We start from the raw sequence: 19,770 nt of genomic DNA on the forward strand, positions 1-19,770 counted from the left end.
TTTTTACACTTTTTAATATACATTCACACTTCTTATTGTCAGCCCAGTGGGCTGATTTTAGATTTTTCCATAAAATAAACATACTTGTAAATTTAATCTCAATGTACTATGAATTTGGCATGTCAACGAACCAGAATCGATCGATATCTGTATAATAAAAAATTTACCTGACAATCTATTTAATCCAAAATTGAACACTAAGCGGTCCGATTTGTGTATACCCGATTTGACTCGTTTACGAATTTGTTCCGATTATTTTACTCCTAATTTTTTGGATTGTTATATATCTAGATTTAATAATTCCATTATTTCAAGATGAATTTTTGGACTTGCATGCACAATATTTGAATTGGTAAAATGAATTGGATTAGATCAAAAATTCGAATCAGATATCCGATTTTGAGGATTTGAATGTAGATTGACCAAGCAGATTTGCAAAATCAAATTCGAATTAGATTATGATGCTTTCATATTCAAAATGAATTCGGATGCGATTAGATTTAGAGTGAACTCGAGCTCTTGAAAAAAAAAGAAAAAGAAAAGACATGTCTACCGTGAATTAGACGTAAAATGAATACCATCAGTACATGGAAGTGGCAATTGTGCTATTATCTGGAATACGCGTGGCATTTATAAGGTTTCTCCTTAACTAAATTTATGTTTCTGCCTTCCAGATGTCATGCGTCTTCTTCGTCCATTAATGGTAAACTCTCTCTCTCTCTAGACTAGATAGTTCCTTAACAGTCAGACTCCTCTCTCTCTCTCTCTCTCTCTCTCTCTCCTCTTTACTAGCCCTCACAGCGGCCCATCCAACCTTTTTCCTCTCCACTATCACTTCTGCTTTCTCTCTCTCTCTCTCTCTCTCTCTCTCTCTCTCTCTCACACACACACACACACACTCCCCAACACACACACACATTTCCAATTCTGGGTTTCTCAACGGCAAATCAAAAGCTCAGATGGCGGATGCAACCAAGCAAGCATCCATCAATGGAGGAAGCCTGCTTTCGGAACTCAAGACCCTCTTCTCTCTCCTCAAGAACAAAAAAACCAAGTCTTTGGCTTTTTTTTTCATCTCTGCTTTCATTGCTTTCACTGTCTTTTTAGCCTTCAACCCTTCTTCAAACTCGTCCTCCCCATGGTTCAACAACATCTTTTCCACTTTTACTTATACTAGCACAAATGCATCTTCAATTTCGACATTTTCTCCTGATAAATCGAATAGATCTCATTTCCCAACAATTTTATCTTATTTCTTCCCCAATTCCTCCCAACAAACACCCAGTTTTGCTCCTAATCCATCACCAACTAAACCTAGTTCCAGATCTCAAAATCCCACATTTCAATCTCCTACTCTGAATAATCCAAAAAATCAGACTCACAGCAACAAATTGCATGATAAAGTTGAAGTCTTCAGCCCAAATCAGAGCACAATTGGGGCTCCAAACTCTACACTATCAACAAATTATTCTTCAAATCCAGTGCCAAATCCGTCTTCTGAGAGGAAAAATATTAGTGGGTCTGACAAGGAAAGAGTTACAAAGAAGGGTGTGACTCAAAAAGAAGATAAAGCTGAAGTCTTTAAGCCAAATCAGAGCACAATTGGGCTTCCAAAGTCTCCTGTTGCAGCAAACCAATCTTCGAATTCGGCACCGAAATCGAAATCTTCTCCTGAGAGGGAAAATAACACTGGGAATGAAGAGAAAAGAGTTGCACAAAAAGGTGCCGGGTCGAATTTCAGTTCTTCGATTGCGAAGAAGAAACAGAGTAATGGGACTAATAATTCAGATGGGTTGGTGAAACAGAGGAGTGAGAATTTGGTGGGTTGTGATTTATTTGATGGAGAATGGGTGAAAGATGAATCATATCCGCTGTATAAACCGGGATCATGTTCGTTGATTGATGAGCAATTCAATTGTTTTGTTAATGGTAGGCCTGATAATGGTTATCTTAAACTCAAATGGAAGCCTAAGGGTTGCAGTCTTCCAAGGTATTTTCATTTAATTACTTGTCTTTGTAACTCATCCGCATTTTGTGTTCATTTCGTATGTGGGATATAGTGGTAGATTCCTGTATTTTCTGTCCATCTGTGATAATTCGACACTTTTTTCAATATAATTCTGGGTTTTTTCTGAGTATTGATTCTTTTGGGGTACCTTTTCCTGATCATTTCACGTGTCTAGACTTTCAAGCAACTTCTTTTTTGCACCGGGTGATCATTGTAGGTTCTGGGTTCTGTAAACTAAACCAAACCAAACCAAAGCGGAGTCTTGAGTTCAATCAATTAGGGTCAGCTTCATGAATCAGTTTTGCTCCATGATTGGATTCATGTCAGAAGGATCTATTTTGGGATTTTACGTACTAATTGTTAGCTACCTAATGTACAACATTGCTATCCTCATTCCGACCACCCACCAAAAAAAAAATGTACAACATTGCTCCTTTGTCCGGGCTTGGGACTGGCTGCCCCTGATAGCTATATCAAATGGCCTATCGTTCATGCTTATGCAGGTGTATACTGACTAATGTGGTCATATGGATATTTGTATTATCATATAACTTTTACGCACGTGCCTTTTAAATTGATCTGATTGAGCTTGTGGGTGTTTATTCTACTAGCTTTTGTATTGATTAATCTTGTTATACGATACAGATTGAACGGCAGTCACATGTTGGAATTGCTAAGAGGAAAGAGGTTGGTTTTTGTTGGGGATTCTCTCAATAGGAATATGTGGGAATCGCTAGTTTGCATTCTTAGGAACTCTGTGAAAGATCAAAGCAAGGTTTATGAAGCATCTGGAAGGCACCATTTTCGAACCGAAGCATCTTATTCCTTTGTATTCAAAGTAATTAGCTAAAATGATCCCTTTTCTTTATAACATGCTTCTTTGATTTCCCTTATAGTTTGTGGGATATTTATCTAACTTGTCTAGTATATGGTTGTTTCTGGTATGGGTAGGATTATGATTGCACTGTGGAGTTCTTTGTATCGCCTTTCTTAGTTCAAGAATGGGAGATGCCAGATAAGAATGGATCGAAAAAGGAAACCCTTCGGCTTGATAGAATCGGGATATCAGCAGATCAATATAAAACCGCGGACATCATAATCTTCAACACGGGACACTGGTGGACTCATGAAAAGACTTCCAAAGGGTAAATCCATCATTACTTCTGATAACGTATATACAACGTAATGTCATGAATTTGATAGATTTCTAAAGTTTTGAGTAAAACTCTTTCCAGCAAAGACTATTATCAAGAGGGTACCCATGTTTACGGTGAGTTGAATGTTGTTGAGGCATTTCGGAAAGCTTTAACAACTTGGGCGAGATGGGTCGATGCAAATATAAGTCCGATGAAGAGCCATGTTTTATTCAGAGGTTATTCAGCCTCGCACTTCAGGTAATTACGTAAAAAACAAAGAAAGTATTTTGGTTATTCATTTTTGTGCTTACTTCCTTCCCATTTTGTTAGGACAAGATTTCATCTGTTTCCATCAAAATAGCATCAACATTTCCGGTCAATAGAACAGCAAAATGAACACCTGGAATTACGAAATTGTGGTCTTTGCACATTGGAAAGCACCAAAAGATAATGCAATATATAGAACAATAGATCGTTTTGACATGAATTTTGATAAGATGTTGCAGTAGTTATGTTTTATCTAAGTTATTTCTTACGCCTTGGGTTCTTAGGGTTTATCTGGAACAATAGATTGTTTTGAGATGAATTTTGTTAAGCTTTTGCAAAAAGTGTATTAGTAGTTGTGTGCTTATAATTATTTTTATCTAAGTGATTTCTTATGCCTTGTTTTCTTAGGGTTTATATGCTTCGAGAAATTTACATTTATGTTTGGCACACTATGATGTATTTCAATTTCGTTGTTGTCGCTAGACTCGCTACTATTATAGGTGGTATTCTCATTAAAATGTCCATGTTCTGTGCTAATCCAAACAATACCCCAAAACGAAATTTTGATCCTTGGTTGTTGGAAGAAAATAGCTTATGTTCTCTTGTCTTTACGATATCTAGATGCTTCATCACCGTTGATGCATTTAGATGAGAACATTATGTTCAACCAGGCATGATGTGCGATTAATGATTGTTTCGTTGTTCATTTTGCATAACTAGCATTTTATCTCATCACTGTTGATGCCTTGGAACAGGAAGCGCCACTTAAAATTCTGTTGGTTCCTTTGTATTCTGCAGTGGTGGACAATGGAATTCTGGCGGTCAGTGTGACAGTGAAACCGAGCCCATTAGAAACGATACCTTTCTAAGGCCATATCCGCCGAAGATGGCAGTGCTGGAATCAGTGTTGAAAGGGATGAAAACCCGCGTTTCATATTTGAACATAACCAGAATTACGGATTATCGCAAAGACGGTCACCCATCGATCTATCGGAAGCAGAGTTTCTCCGAAGAGGAAAGAAGATCGCCGTTGAGTTTCCAGGACTGCAGCCATTGGTGCCTACCCGGAGTGCCAGATGCATGGAATGAGCTTCTTTACGCAGAGCTTTTGAGAAAAAAAAACCAGAGGCAAAAACAACACAAGATGCCATAGGTAAAAAGAAAAATAAACACCTGAAGAATATGTTATTGAGTTGACCAGTACATAGATATCTGCATATTATAAGTTCTTCTCTTGTTTTTCAAACTAGAGATGCAACACAATCTACCTGGAGAAGACCCAATGTGGAATGTTCTTGAAGTTTTAAATTACGGGAGCGCAAGTAGCATAAGCGAGATCGGAGAGAGGAAAGATGTGGAAAGAGTTTCATACAGACAGAATTATTATTGTATAAAACCCATACAGAATGATGCAAGCGATGCGTTTTCGAAATAACGAATGATTTGAAATAAAAGGAGCATTGAAGGTTACATCATTCGTTATTCAAATTTTCTGTGCAAAAATTCTGTTTGTCTGGCATTACCGAAAGAGAGGACAGGTGGGAGGATTTTTTATTAATCCATAGATTTCTTTAAGGGCATGAAGATTGTAAATAATAGTAATGTATTACGTACATGGTTTTAATATATCTCAACAATAAAATAAAGGTTAATCATTCTTCTTGATGCTCTCAGTTTGACATTTGTTTTCCTTTGTCTGATGATTTGTTTCTGGCATGCCATTCTTTAATGTTTGTTGCTTTAGCTTTGTCATTTAGGCTTCATTTGGCTATTTAGGCTTCATTTGGCTTTAAAAGTGAAATAATAACTTTTGTTTGTCTTTATTTAAAAAAAAATTAAAAAAAATCGAAATCCTATAAATTTTTTTCAAAAAGACATGAATAATTAAAAAAAAATTGATTTATTTACTTATTTTTGTCTTTATTCAAAAAATTATGAGTTTCGATCAAATTTTTTTACTTTTCCGATTCCTCTCGTCAAGACGAATCAATAAGTCACAAAAGTTTAACACAAAATAAATAAATGCAAAAAAAATTTGAATAAAGACAAAAAAATAAGTCATTTAACTTTTTAATCCAAATTCAAATCTTCTTTTGTGGGGAATTCATATACGGAGTAGTCTATTTTATTTGGTTGCAACGATTAGTTGTCAGCTTGATAATGGCTCATTTGACTCTTTTAAAAGACACACACTACATTGTTTCAATACATGGTACATTATATTTTATGTGGGGTTTATTTCGGACCTCACAAAAATTTAAAAAAATACCTATAAATTTAAAAATATTATTTTATGGAGTTCTGTTAAAAATCAGCTCCAACGAATATTGACAATTATTATTTCTGAATTCATAAAGGTAAAATTGTGCAATGTAATTATGTAATGAAACAATATAGTGAAATAATGTAATGTATCTAGCATCTCTTTTTTTTTTTAAGAGCGACTGCGTTGCTTTTCATAAGGACAAAGAGTACGAAAAACTGTACCCAATTTCATGCTTTTGTACCTTTTTCTCTCCCTACTCCACATGGAATGTCTGTTCCTTTTCTTCTCATTATTTTTTTAATGGCGTGTTTGACCTCTTGATTTGCTGATTTGGCCATTTGTTAATGTGTGAGTCTTAAGCTACCATCATCACTGGCGATTCACATTATTAATGATGCAGATTTGTGTATATATTCCCTCTGTCACCATTTATGGTCCAGTTGTGGGCTACTTATTTCAGATCTATTTTGGTGTTCACAAAAATGATCAAAGCCATTCACATTTTGGTTTCACAGAAATGTATGTCCTTACAAAAAATGGTGCGATCGATAGCTAATTATGTCGATGGCTCACGTTTGTAGAAGACAAAATACACTGTGATTGTTTACACAGCTATCGATATCCGACCGCGCTAATTATTTTTGGGGACGCACTTTTGTTGAACGGTTCTAATCACCATTATGGGCCTAGGATGAACCCACCACGACCTAGAACTGAACCGAACTTGAGGATACCGAACTGGCGCACCTGGATCATGGATTTAGTTCTCATCTGACGTTCAAACTTTAGACTGGGTTTTTGTTTATTTGCACGACATGCTATTTTGAACTTTACGCTCTAACTATATGGGGTGCTGGTAATGAACGTGATTAGTTTATTGAAAATTTTAAAATCAGTTCAATAGGCTGACAATAGTAAGTGTGTAAATGTGTATTAAAGAGTGTAAAAAATAAACAAAAATACATATTTTTCTTGTCTTCTAATGTACTTATCGTCAGCCCAATAGACTAACAATAGCAAAACCGTTAGTTTATATATAGAAGCAGTTTTATCCGACAGTACAGAGGTGATTGTGGAGGGTATCCTGGAGACAATGCAATACAGTGGGGTTTTTATCATCACACCGGATTACGAGCCCAATCGAGGCCGAGTTTTATGTAAACGTCCTATAACCACGAATTATGGCCGGATTATGTTCGTTTGTTTGTTTTTTGAGTGGTTGTAGTAAAGTCGTATTTTATGTATCCCTCCATCTGGAGGAGACTGGAGAGTCTTTTTAGTGCCTTAGTAGCAAGGCCATGGGGCGTTCCAACTCTTTTTTCCACCACACGCTTCCCCACACAAACGTGTGGTGAAAAGAGGGGGTTGGGGATCCACATGTTCTTGTCTCTGGGAGTCTGGGGCATGAAATTATTTTTTCCATTTGGAGACTCATAGAAGTTATTCGGTAAAAAATTTGAGGAAGATTTTTTGGATTGGATAACAAATGAAAAAAGATAGATACAGAGATTTGAGTAATAAGTGGACAGAAAATTTATTAGAAAATTGTGGTAAAGAGAGGGGGTGGTTCTAAAAACCCCAAGTGAACGAAGGTACGTCTACTGTCCTCCACGTAAGTGTGGCCGAGTGGGCATAAGGCCACTCGCACTCCCCCGTGGCACTAAGAAACTGGCACTGAGAAACTAGGGCTAAGGTCCCATTGCGCTAAGACTTATTTTACAAATAAGTACTTATTTTTTTAATTAAAGATAATTTATTGTGAGGAAATGACATGTCTCATAAAACAAAAAAATAAGCACTTTAGCGGAACGGGGCCTAAGCCCTTTCCCCACCCATGCATGTGCTTAGGCGAAGCCCACTCTGGGCATAGCCCAATAGCCGAAGCCGTCCGCTCAAAAAACAAGAGACCCCCACTCCGGGCTTAGGAAAAAAAAAATTTGCTGGTTGGTCGGCCCAATCCCACGTTGGGCCCAAGTTATGGGCCTGGCTCAGGTGTTGGTCCAATTCTCAATTTGTTCGGCCCTCCACAGTGACGATTAATCGTGTTTTCATGATTTCTATTGGGCGAAAATGGTGTTTTCTGTGTGCACTTATAAACTTTTCTTATAATCATCCAAAAACTATGGTAGAACACAACTTTGTCCAAAATTGTTTGATGCATGCGACCCTACGTGCATCGAACGACTCTCTCGACATGGAGTAGTTGTTTTCTAAGTTGTGTATCAGAAGCTGCTCATATTCTTTTTGTATTCAGCTCCAAAAAAAAAAGAGAGAGTACTTTTTCACAATCACTGGAATTAGGCTTGTCTATAGTCCATATGTGAACTGCAGAGGTGCGGTTGGAAGGTTGTGAACCGCCGGATGATGTTTTCAACGGTTGAGATTAATAAAGTTTGGACCATTGGATATAAAGATGAACGGCTGAGATTGGACTGCATGAACTCTTTGCAGTCCAACTGCAGGGAATCCGCCTCCTAATCACTGGATAAGCCTAACAAAGATTTTCAATAAGAAGTATGATGCATTGCATCACACACAGTTGGTAGTTGAACCATCCTTTTCTCGTCACTTGGCGAATAGCTAAACCCGTATACGTTTTCCCTTGTCAAACTAGGCATTTATGTTTGTTTTGATTTCAAATAAGAAGGATGATGCAGATCTTATCTTATTTCACTCCCCAAGCTATTGAAATGTACTAAATAATATATATGATATTCAGCGTGTTTGGACTAATTTTTTTTTTTTTCGTTTGTCAAAATGGTACTCATAGTTTCATTGATAGAAAACAAAGGTACATAAGATAACCATCTAGAAGTGACATCCATCCTAAATCAAATTAGGAACTATAAAGTCATAAATGAGAGTAGCTTTCCCAGGTATTAAATCAAAGAACTATAAAGTCATAAATGAGAGTAGCTTTCCCAGGTATGGACACCAACCACTGCTACCTCTAAAAGCGACAGAATGAGCCATCTCATTGGCACGCGTATGCAAGAACTAGGGTTAATGGTGCATAATGTTCAGACTCACGCTCTGCGTCTTCTTGTGTAGGTTTTGGGTGAGGCCGTGGGTGGTGTTGATTTACTTGTGATTTTACTTTTTATAGAAAAACAAAATATTTTATTAACCTATAGATGAATTTTCAAAATCACATAATTGCTCCCTCCAAAAAAATTCCCAGAACATCAAATTAATCTCTTCTATACTCTCTTTCCATAAGTAATCAATTAAAAAAATCACGGATTCAAAAGGGAGAAAAATGGATCAAGCCACACTATGAATAATGGCCAAAATATATACATGTACATGCAAAACACACTACATTGTGGTCTTTGCCTGATCTAATGAACCGGTCCGTTGGTCTTGGGCTTGGACTTGGGTTTTAGAGGTCGTTGTAGAGGGACACGATCTAGGTTTGGCGGTGGCAGCAGTGGCGGCACTACTGGTGGCGGAGGCCACACGTTCACAGGAAGGGCACATGGTGAGAGTGGTGGCAGGATGTTGCATGTAGAAAGGTTGAGACGTCTTCAGAGCTCTTAAATCTTGAACCTCCTTTTGTAATCTTCTGTTTTCATCGGTCAGTGTCTCACACCATGTCTTTAAGTACTCACAATCTACCTCTGTCTGCTTCAACTTTGTCCTGCAATTAATATTCTTTCTTGCGTGAAATTTTAAAATAATGTACTATGAAATAATTAATCACGATATTACTGATAAAATTTTATAAGATGATTTGTAAATATTTGTACCTTGCTCTTCTATTCTGGAACCACACTTCTACTTGTCGAGGACGAAGATTCAACTGCTTTGCAAGAGCAAGCTTTTGTTTCTGCAAAATATGCACATATATTTATATGAAATTAATGAACTAGGAAATTAAGTAAGTGAAAAAGTTCTTTCCGGATGATCTGGACAAGGGGGCTGTCCGGACAGCCCCGTGTGGGCCCCCTTTGCGCGTTTTTTTGGAAAATCCAAACCATGCATCTTGTAGGGCTCGTAAAATAATATATTTAAGCAAAAAATCAGCTTGTTCGGATATCGATAGGTATGCCAAAAGTTGAATTTATACAGAGAAAAATGGACAACCGTGATCTGTCAGCTGTTTTTAAAGTTAAACTGTTCACGGTCGTCCATTTTTCCATGTAAAAACTCAACTTTTGACATATCTATCGATGTCTGGACAAGCTGATTTTTTGCATAGATACATTATTTTGCGGGTACTACAAGATGCACGGTTCGAATTTTCTAAAAAAATGTGCAAAGGAGGCCCACACGGGGCTGTCCGGACAGCCTCTTGTCCAGATCATCCGGAAAGAACTTATTCTCATTAAGTAAATAGGATTACAAAAACATTTTTAGAATAGGAAAACAAGCACATCTCAGATACTGATCAGTGCATGTGGCATAGTCATTGAGACATGGTATCATTAGGCCAATTGCGAGCCCGGAATATGACGGATCTCTCTCTGAGAGCACAACAGCGTAGATGTAATGCCCTCACGGCAGATGTGGGCCACTAGTCGAACGATTTCCGAACACATTTGTGACTGAATTTTTGTATAATCATCTATGTCAGTAAATTTTTATTGGTTAAATTTATATTTGCCGCTAGAGCACTTAAAATTACTTCTATCTGTTAGGTACTGGCAGAGATTATGATGTAGAAAAAAAAACAGTTGACTAAAAACCGATGCATGCACCAATATTGGGTCTGGACAATACGCATGCGATTTTCTGATATGACTATGGGTATAAGAGTGTAACGATATTGACAGGTCAAATAATTAATACATAGCGGAAGCTACTTTTTTTAAGTAGAAGAGCAAAAAATGCATTAATAATAATAACAATAATAATAATAATAATAGAGTGAAAAGTACAACTAGCGGACGCTACTTAAAAAGCCTGGGTTTTGACTTACAGGATTGAGGGTGGTGTGTTCTTTGAAGCTCTCTTCAAGAAAAGCCGATTGCTCTTTTGAAAGCCTGAGTTTTTTGCGGTTCAATCCATTAATGATCTCTTCTTCATCAGTACTTGCTCTTGAATTAGAAACTTGATGGCCTCCTGATCGTTGATCACTTGTATATACTATATTCGACAAGTAGTGAGGAATATCCATCTGTATTAAAGTTGAGACAGTGCTATTTGGAGACGACTGCACCGCCCCATCCTCGCCATCTTCCGTTGCCGACCACCGCCCCCGTTTCACTCCTACCTCTGTTTCCGGTCTATCAGACGAACCCGGTTCACCTAACACTGAAAAAAATGAACCAACAAATTAATTAAAACCGGCAAGACAAAATTATATATGATGGAAACATATTCTTCTTTTTTTGGTCAAAAAAAATTATTTGATGAGACTCTGAATAATTAACAAGAAGGATGAATGCATGATGTCAACCTACAAAGGGAGTACTTCAAAAATGATTGAAACAAACGTATTAACCTAGAAAGGAGGAAATTATATATATAAAAAAATCTAATGGGCAGTGAAAATGTACAAAATGCATTTATTCGTGCAAGGTATGTTAAAGTCCAAGAGGGTGTATTGACGATCTTTGTGATTTCTTTCTTTCTTTCTTATTTTGGGTTGAAATTCTATTACTTACGATATTAAATGAGTATTAATAATCATCGCGAACCGATTTCAAAATTTTTATTTTGATTCAATCTTGCTATAATTAGAGGAGGGTTTGGAAAATTAGAATTGTATGTGGAATTAGTTGAGGTGTGCGTAAGCTAGTCTGAACATCTGATTATAAACGAAAAATATAGGATGAGCGATTGCGATCGCCCTGCCCATGCCTAAAGTCCCTTAATTCCCAACTATTCTACAAAATAGGAGTAATAACTTTGAAAGGGAAATGCCACAATACACACCTTTATTTGGATGTGTATCATATGCACCCCAAAACGTTATGATTCATAGAGGAAATTTTATGAATCATAGTGCTGAAAAGTTGCGATTTTAGTATAAACGTTAAGAGACGCACCAAAATGTTATAATTTTAGTGAAAATGTTACGAATCCTAAACGTTACGGATTCTATATTGCTGAAAAGTTACAATTTATAAGTATAAAAGTTATGAGATGCACCAAAATGTTATATATCATAGCGAAAAGTTACGAATCTAATTAGTTATTGCCAAAAGGCACGAGTTTTAAAACAAAAGTTACGAAATTCACCAAAATATTACGATACTCAATTTAAGGGGAAATAGACCCAAAAGAAAAATGGACCAAAACAGAAAACAAGAAGGGTAACCCACAAAAACCCAGATCATAAAAACCTTGAAAATTTGCTCAGGGGAAGAGAAAACTAAAAAATGGAGATAAATTACAGTTTGGAGTCAGCCATGGAAAAGGGAGGTGTGACTGTGAGAGTGGTTGAATATTGTGTTGAACCGGAGTGGAGGGAAGAAGATCGAGCTGGACCGGTGGATCTGATGAGCCGCTTTTCTCTTCTTCTTCTTCACCTACAAGTATTTCCGATCTACTATTGCCTTTGATGATGTGTTCAGGTCCTTCTAAGCCCATGCAAAACCCCATGCTTTTTTTCTTTTTTTGAGCCTTTTCAAGAAATTTTAATGTCTTTGGTGTTTCACCCAAGCTCAAAGCCAAATCCATTTTTTTGTGTGTGTGAGAGAGAGAGAGAGAGAGAGAGAGAGAGAGAGAGGTGTCTTTGATTGAGGAGAGCGAAAGAGATTAGGGAGTGAGAGGTAAATATAGTATAAACAGAGACAAAAACCCCACAAATTAAGAAGACTTTGATTGCTCTTGGGCAAGTTGTGGGGAGTAGAGAGATTGACCGACAAAATCCAAGTTGACAAATGCACGTGAATCTATAAAACTATTCAACTGTTCATACATGACGAGAAATATATATACATACTCCTACCATATGTAGAGAGAGAGAGAGAGAGAGAGAGAGAGAGAGAGAGAGAGAGAGAGAGAGAGAGTAATCAAGCTCGCTCATTAATTAGGAGTATAATTGTATTTCTTACAGTTTCACTTCTCTACTACTTAAATAACAGGATAGGAATTTAGTGGACTTCCGTTTCTAGATGAAATCTATGTTCATATATCCCTATTTTGTAGATTTTTACTTTTTTATTTTTTGAAAGATTAGAAAAAAAATTTGTTAATTGTTTTTGAAACTTATTATTTCTAGAGATTTCTTTTCAAATCTCATTTAGAAAAGCAATGTAACGAAAAATCTTTAAAATTCATTCCCAGTGACGACTGAGTATGACTCCCAAAAAAAAAAAAAATCAAATTTAGAAACTTTTTTGCAGAGCTAAATTAGAACAAAAGTTTAAAAATGGACTAGTTTATTACATTATTGGTTGGAAAACTGTCTTTCTTTGCACTTCATTATTGATTTGAGTGAGTATCGTTAATTAAGTGATAGCTAATATCACTCCAAAATTTAAGTTGTTAGAGTGGGAGACATAAATTCATTATTTATGTTTTTAACGCGTCTACAATTTATGGTCAGACTAAGACAAACATGTGGAGATGGTCGAAGTGACATTCGAACTCAAAAAATGCAAGCAAAGGAGAGAGAGAGAGAGAGAGAGAGAGAGAGAGAGAGAGAGAGAGAGAGAGAGAGAGATCATGCAACCATGACTTGCACAGAAGATTACAACGATCGTGTCAAGTCAATTCTTTGACTCTCTTCTAATTACAAATCTCTCTTAGCAATTTACAATGACTATGGATCCTAATTAAAAAGTGATTGGTATAATATTTTTAAATGTAGATCGAGCGTCTCGGGCAAGCTTACACGCATCTTGGATTAATTCATACAGCTTATTCCATAACTATTTTATCATGTGTTTACACGTGTTGGTGAGGTGATCTTAAGAATTTGTTGACAAGAAGAATCGAACATAAAATTTTAATTAGGAGGAAACAAATCCAAAGTCTCTGACCACTTTTAGACCAATTGGTGTAAATTGTGAAACTTTTACACTTCCGTTAGGCTTTTTCCAATAAAAAGGTACAAACTTTGACAAGTTTTTCTTTAAACAAAAAAGGTCAAGTACAAACTTTGACAAGGTTTTGGTCCGATGAGCACGAGATTTGACCATAATGTTTTTAATACTTGGCCAGACACTTGCAGAGACCGAGTCTCTCAACCAATATTCCTAGAGGAAGTTTCTTCATCATAATTAGAGCGTTAGTGGTTTGTATTTTTTTTTTAAGAACATTAATCACTTCAAAATTATTATTAACATCTCAATCCCGCACTTATTGCACAAGACTCTCGCTTATAGTAGACTTTCCCTAAAACGTACGGTACAATAAATTGTCATCTCTTGTTTGGTCATTAATTCTGGTTGTTATAGTGGGTCTTGCTAGCTAACTACTACGGAGTACTATTTTAAGTACTTTCGTTAGTAATGAAAATGCCAATATCTTTAAGCGGGGCGGTTCTGGGGACCCTTAAAAAAACCTCTAGAAAAAACCCTCCAAGTTTCCGATTGAATTTTGATGATCCGAACCGCTCAATGTAATCAAAACGTGATTTTAAGGGCACTTGTGTGAAATCAGCAAAAAAAATGACTGGGAATGGCTTCATCCGAACAGTTTTTTATTGAACTTTATTGAACGGTTCAATAAAAAACTGCTCAAATCAAACCTTTCCCGGTTATTTTTTTTGCCAATTTCTTGAGGGCACCCTTAAAATCACGTTCTGAACACATTGAGCGGCTCGGATTATCAAAATTTGATTGGAAACTATGAGATTAAGATTTGGGAGGATTTTTTTAGAGGTTTTTTTAAAGGTCTCCGGAACCGCCCCGATCTTTAAGATGGCAATGCATATTTCAAATACGGACTTTTTACCACTAAGTATAGAAAATTGCACCTTAATTTTTTATTGGAATTGCACCTTAAGTTTTCGTTAAGGTAAAACACTTTTTTAATTATCACTAAGTTTAGGTATGTGCTGAGAGCGTTCTAAGGGCTAAGAACGTCAGAGAATAAATTACCACTAAGTCTAGGCGTATGCTGAGAATGTTCTCAAAACTGAGTATGTTTGAGAATGAATTACTTTTAAGTTTAGGCGTGTGCTGAGAATGTTCTTAGTGTTGAGAATATTTGAGAATGTTCTTAGAATTGAGAACGTCTGAGAATGAATTGTCTCTAAGTCTAGTCATGTGCTGAAAATGTTCTTAGAATTGAGAACATCTGAGAATGAATTGTCTCTAAGTCTAGTCATGTGCTGAAAATGTTCTTAGAATTGAGAACGTCTGAGAATGAATTATCACTAAGTTTAGGCCTGTGTTGAGAATGTTTTCAGAGCTCTGAGAACATTTTCAACTTTCAAATATCCAGAGCTGACAGTATTAGCATTAAATCTAGGCGTGCGCTGAGAACGTTCTCAACAGTCAATGTTAGTGGTCAACGCCGATATTTGGTCAACATTTATCAATAGTGGTAGATGAGTATTTTTAGTATAAAATTTTGACTCACCTTAAGAGTGTATTTAAAGATTTGGACCTGACCTAGTAGAAATTACTTTGGATTTTCTGTACCTACACATAAATGGGCAAATATTTCAAGACAACACTACAAAACCTCTCTACCCTTTTACAAACTATTTAAACATCCTTCAATGCTACCAACATTGATATATATTTCTTGGTTATTGATATTCCATAGCAAGGCTAGCTACACAAACGGAATAGAATTGAAAATCTTGAGTCAACATTAATCAAAGGTTAAGAATAATTCATATATAGTCTTTTTCCAACCCCAATTGAATACCATGAAATATTAAGGACAAAATAACCCTTGATCACAGACGATCAATCAATTTTAACGAAAGTTGAAATGCAATGATGTGGGATAAAGCATCAAAAATTGATCGATGATTAACCAAAGTTGAAATCAGATGATGGTCATCATTCTTCTACTAATTAGACTTGCATAAGCAGATGTTTTTCTCAGAGGTGGATCATAATCAAGCTTTTCTAGTCTCGATCGAGGACGGCGATTTAAAATGTATTTGACGTCCCCTAAATTTTTACATAGCTTCCTGATCAAATCTCGTTCGTACATCTATAGAAACCATACCTATTGAGGTTTATTCACGACCGAGAGACAAATTTCGAAGTTATATACTTTTGTCACGCTTTTAAACTTATAAAGTTGCTCATGTAGCATGCACTGAGGCATTATTGCACTAAGGCTTTGTGGTCGTTGGTTGTTTCGGTTAGCGGGTGTTCGGTGTTTTGGTTGGCTTCTTGCCTTCTTTTGGGTGTAAGTTCTCAGGCGGCATTTTTACTAGTGCGCCCGTGATCCTTTTAAATTTTTTTTTTCTTTCAAAGGTTAATAAAATCTTTTTTGTTGATAAAAAAAGAAAAAAGAAATAGATTACACGGATGTTTGTATTGGATCTAGTACATATATAACCTGCTGGATATATAGTCATGCATGCATAGTACATTGGGATGTTTCAAGAATTGGAATTGACTCTTAAAAATTAATTAATTAAGATGCAACGAAACATCAGAGTTATAAACAAAAGGTTTACATGCACAAAAGGTTGCATATATGTTGGATAAATGAGGGCTGAGGTGGTCCCTCACGCGTGGGGGTGGCTTTACAAGAAAGCTTTGAGTTGGAAAAAACCATAGAAAAGTGTGATCAGGTCAGGTATGTTATGGTTTTGGGATCATTGGAATTATTGAAGTCACTTTAATCATAAATTGAGTAGTAGGTAGGAGAGAGAGAGAGAGAGAGAGAGAGAGATGAATTATTGATTGGGGAGGAATAAAAGTGACATTGAGTTCTCCTAAACTTATTTAAAAATAGAATGTTTTGTTCTTATTTAATTTTTTTTTGTATTTGTTAGTTTTGGGCCAAATTTTTATGGATTATTGATTCGCCTCAACAAGAGGAATAGAAATTTTTTTTTTACTTTTATCCGAATATTTTGAGAAATAAACATTTTTTATCAAAATAAGTCACTTTTTAGCAAAATAAGTCACTTTTTAGCAAAATAAGTCAAATTATTTTTTATCACTTTTTTATCAAAATAAGTCACTTTTTAGCAAAATAAGTTAAATTGTTTTGCTAAAAAGTGACTTATTTTGCTAAAAAGTGGTTATTTCCCAAAATATTTGGGTAAAAATAATTTTTTTTTTTACTTTTCCGATTTCTCTCATCGAGACGAATTAATAATCCATTAAAATTTGACGCAAAACTAACAAATACAAAAAGAATTCAAATAAGGACAAAACAAACTTATTTTTTAATAGGTTCAGAAGAATGAGGCACTATGAAAGGCCATCCTAAGCGAAGCAGCTTTGTATTCCCCAATCACCATTTTGATAACGATAAGCTTTTTTTTTAAGACTGATTTTATCGCCTACTTGTGAGGGTCCTGATAAAAAACAGAGCAAACTCTGTATACACTGGCTCTGAAGAAGTTGATAGCACTTGAGAGGCTTCAGACCTAATATACATTAGAAGATCAAAGTAAAGTTTCAGACCTTAACTACCAGACCAAACCAGTCCCTTTTTTTTTTTTTTCTTCTTTTTTTGAACTGACAATCCCTTGGTTGATAACGATAGGCTTTTTTTACCTTAAAATAAGGGCAGCAGCGGTGATTTGGTCAAGAAACGATATTAAATAATCAGCCATGTAATGATTCTTTAACATAGCAGACATTATGATAATTCATTGTGTTACTATCATAATTATATATGATCTTTAATTTCATTAATTGATTGCACGTTTTCTACCAAGATTTTAAAAAACCTACATGGCCGCCTAGGTTATATAATTTGCAAGGTTTGATTTCTCAATAAACAATCCTCTAATCAAGATCTAAACAATCCTCTAATCAAGATCTAAACAATCTAGTCAAACCAATCGCAGGATGGAGAGTAATATACATGGAAGAAGATCCTTAAATGAGTAAAAATCGCAGAGAGGACCTTTGCTTGAGCGACAAAATTTGCTAACCGACTTCCATAATTCTCAGAATTATATGCTCATCCCGCATGCCCTTTTTGACCTAATAAATGCTTAAATTGGAATTTGTATGTATCTCACACAAAGTTGTCGTCTTTTGAATGAGCTTCCATGCAAACCCGTTTGAATCTTCTCAATTGGTATCCGAGCAGAAAGATATGATCAAAATACCAAGAGTTGTGCATCTGCGATTTTTTTTATTGTCTCTAAATGTCATGGATCATGCTGCAACTCTTCTACCAATGCAATAAAATGACATCAAATAGGTACAACAACATTATCAAAAAAAAAAAACATTATTATTTTTTTATTTCTTGCCCACTATAAGCTAAAAATTAACCTAGCTTGGAAGAGTTATTTGGACAATAACGATAGTCTTGCCCTAAATACCAGTAGTTTTAACATGAAAAGACACCTTTCTCATGCAAAAACCTATCAATGGAAGGATCCGTTGTCCCCTTGGACAAAATGATTAGGCATTTTGTCAAAACTTTTCATAAAGAAAAACATGATAGTAAATTAGTAATAATTATAATGATAATCAGTATTATCACCACGATTATTATCAACATGATTTCACTTCTTCTTTCTTTTTTTCTTTTTTCTTTTTTTTTTTTGTAAATTCTCCTTTTACACAAGACCTGGGATGCTGTTTAACTGAAGGGACAAAAGCCCTTAAAAGCATGCACTATGTTATGATTGTAATAATTATATGCTTAATGCCAATAATTATCTAGTTCTATTATCGTTTAAACAATAACGTTAGACTAGCTGGCCGGGCCGGCCCAGGGCATCTAAAAAATTTCAAATTTTAGGGGCACTCCAATATTATTTGTAAATTAGTACATATATTTTTTGTTTGTTTTATAACACAAATGTCTTTGCTAGCACAGTGATAAGTTGATTTTAGTCCATGTGAAGTGTTCGAGTTTTGAGTCTTTTGGACAGTTTTTTCCCAAAAATAATGCTATTGTAACTGCCTGGTTTTGAAACCAAGTCAAATAAAATTCAAGCCAATCACTTTGGCCATTGGTGACAAAGCAATTAACATACATTATAAAGTCTAAAGTAGTAATATAAAGGAACATTTCTATCATTGTTGTTTAATTCTAAAAATACGTAAGGCACCATCTCACAATTTAGCCTTGGGCATCCAAATCCCTTGGGCCGGCCTTGGTAGTAATATAAAGGAACATTTCTATCATTATTGTTTAATTCTAAAAATACATCGGGCACCATTCCACAATTTAGCCTTGGGCATCCAAATTTCTTGGGCCGGCCCTGCTAGTTGGCTATGATTAGGCATGTAAACAGATTGATTTAGGTTTGGATATAATACGAATCAAATCCGACAACGTGAATTCTATTATCAAAAATTGATCCGAGAATGCGTTGGATTCGAATTAGAAATTCAAAAGTTAATGGATAGATTTCAAATATAATCGATCCGATCCGATCCAATTAGGAATTAACTCTGTCCAACACCACACCAACCGAAGTTTAACAAATACCCCAAGTGCTATTTGATCTTGGGTTTGTAAGGTTAATTTATAAATAGGCTAAAAGGAATGATCGGATCACATTTAATTAGATCATGTGAGATCAGGACCAATGTCAGGCCTAGGTATGATGGTATCTAAAATTTTTACTGATTCATTCGCGAATAGAGATGTAGCTAGCATTTAAGAGGGAGGTTTGGGGTTCGAGTCTATGGAGAGATTTTGAACTCCCTTTCATTGTTAAGCAACTAACTTTCTCACTATCGTATGGCAAAACCAAACCAAATCAAATCGAGCCTTATGTCCCAATTACTTGGGGTCGGCTATATGAATCATTTTTCTTTATTGAGCTCTGTCCAGGACCATTTGTTCACACAAACTTATTATATTCATATTTTTGCACATCACAGCATCTAATGTCAATTTAGGTCTACCCTTCCCCATAGCATTGCTACCCAAAGCTATTCTATCCGCTCTCTTAACTACTGCATCTCTTGGTCTACGGTAGACAAGTCCAAACCACCTTAGCCTATTTTTCCTCAACTTCTCCTCTATAGGTGTTACACCTACCATCTCACGAACTGTTTCATTTCTAATCCTGTCTT

At 35.8% G+C, this 19,770-nt stretch overlaps 2 protein-coding genes across 3 annotated transcripts; one reads left to right on the forward strand and one right to left on the reverse strand.

The window, feature by feature from the left end:
- The first annotated feature begins 672 nt into the window (after nt 1–672).
- Nucleotides 673–5,066, forward strand: LOC131318853 (protein trichome birefringence-like). 2 transcript variants are annotated; one of them, XM_058348865.1, is made up of 6 exons: nt 685–1,990; nt 2,654–2,846; nt 2,960–3,153; nt 3,244–3,402; nt 4,210–4,564; nt 4,662–5,066. In XM_058348865.1, exons 1-5 carry the CDS (start codon nt 960–962, stop codon nt 4,562–4,564), a joined length of 1,932 nt encoding a protein of 643 aa, XP_058204848.1. In that variant the 5' UTR covers nt 685–959; the 3' UTR covers nt 4,662–5,066. The 2 variants fall into 2 exon arrangements, with proteins under 2 accessions (XP_058204849.1, XP_058204848.1); XM_058348866.1 differs by having other exon boundaries at nt 673–1,990; nt 4,210–5,066.
- Nucleotides 5,067–8,833: 3,767 nt separating this feature from the next.
- On the reverse strand, nt 8,834–12,412 carry LOC131318854 (homeobox-leucine zipper protein HOX11-like). The gene is made up of 4 exons (XM_058348867.1): nt 12,019–12,412; nt 10,599–10,933; nt 9,427–9,506; nt 8,834–9,317 (listed from the first exon to the last, which is right to left on the reverse strand). The coding sequence occupies exons 1-4, from the start codon at nt 12,302–12,304 to the stop codon at nt 8,996–8,998; spliced, it is 1,023 nt and encodes a 340-aa protein (XP_058204850.1). The 5' UTR covers nt 12,305–12,412; the 3' UTR covers nt 8,834–8,995.
- Between the last annotated feature and the right edge of the window lie 7,358 nt (nt 12,413–19,770).

Source organism: Rhododendron vialii, chromosome 3a, assembly GCF_030253575.1.
Source record: "Rhododendron vialii isolate Sample 1 chromosome 3a, ASM3025357v1".
NCBI classification, from domain to species: Eukaryota; Viridiplantae; Streptophyta; class Magnoliopsida; order Ericales; family Ericaceae; genus Rhododendron; species Rhododendron vialii.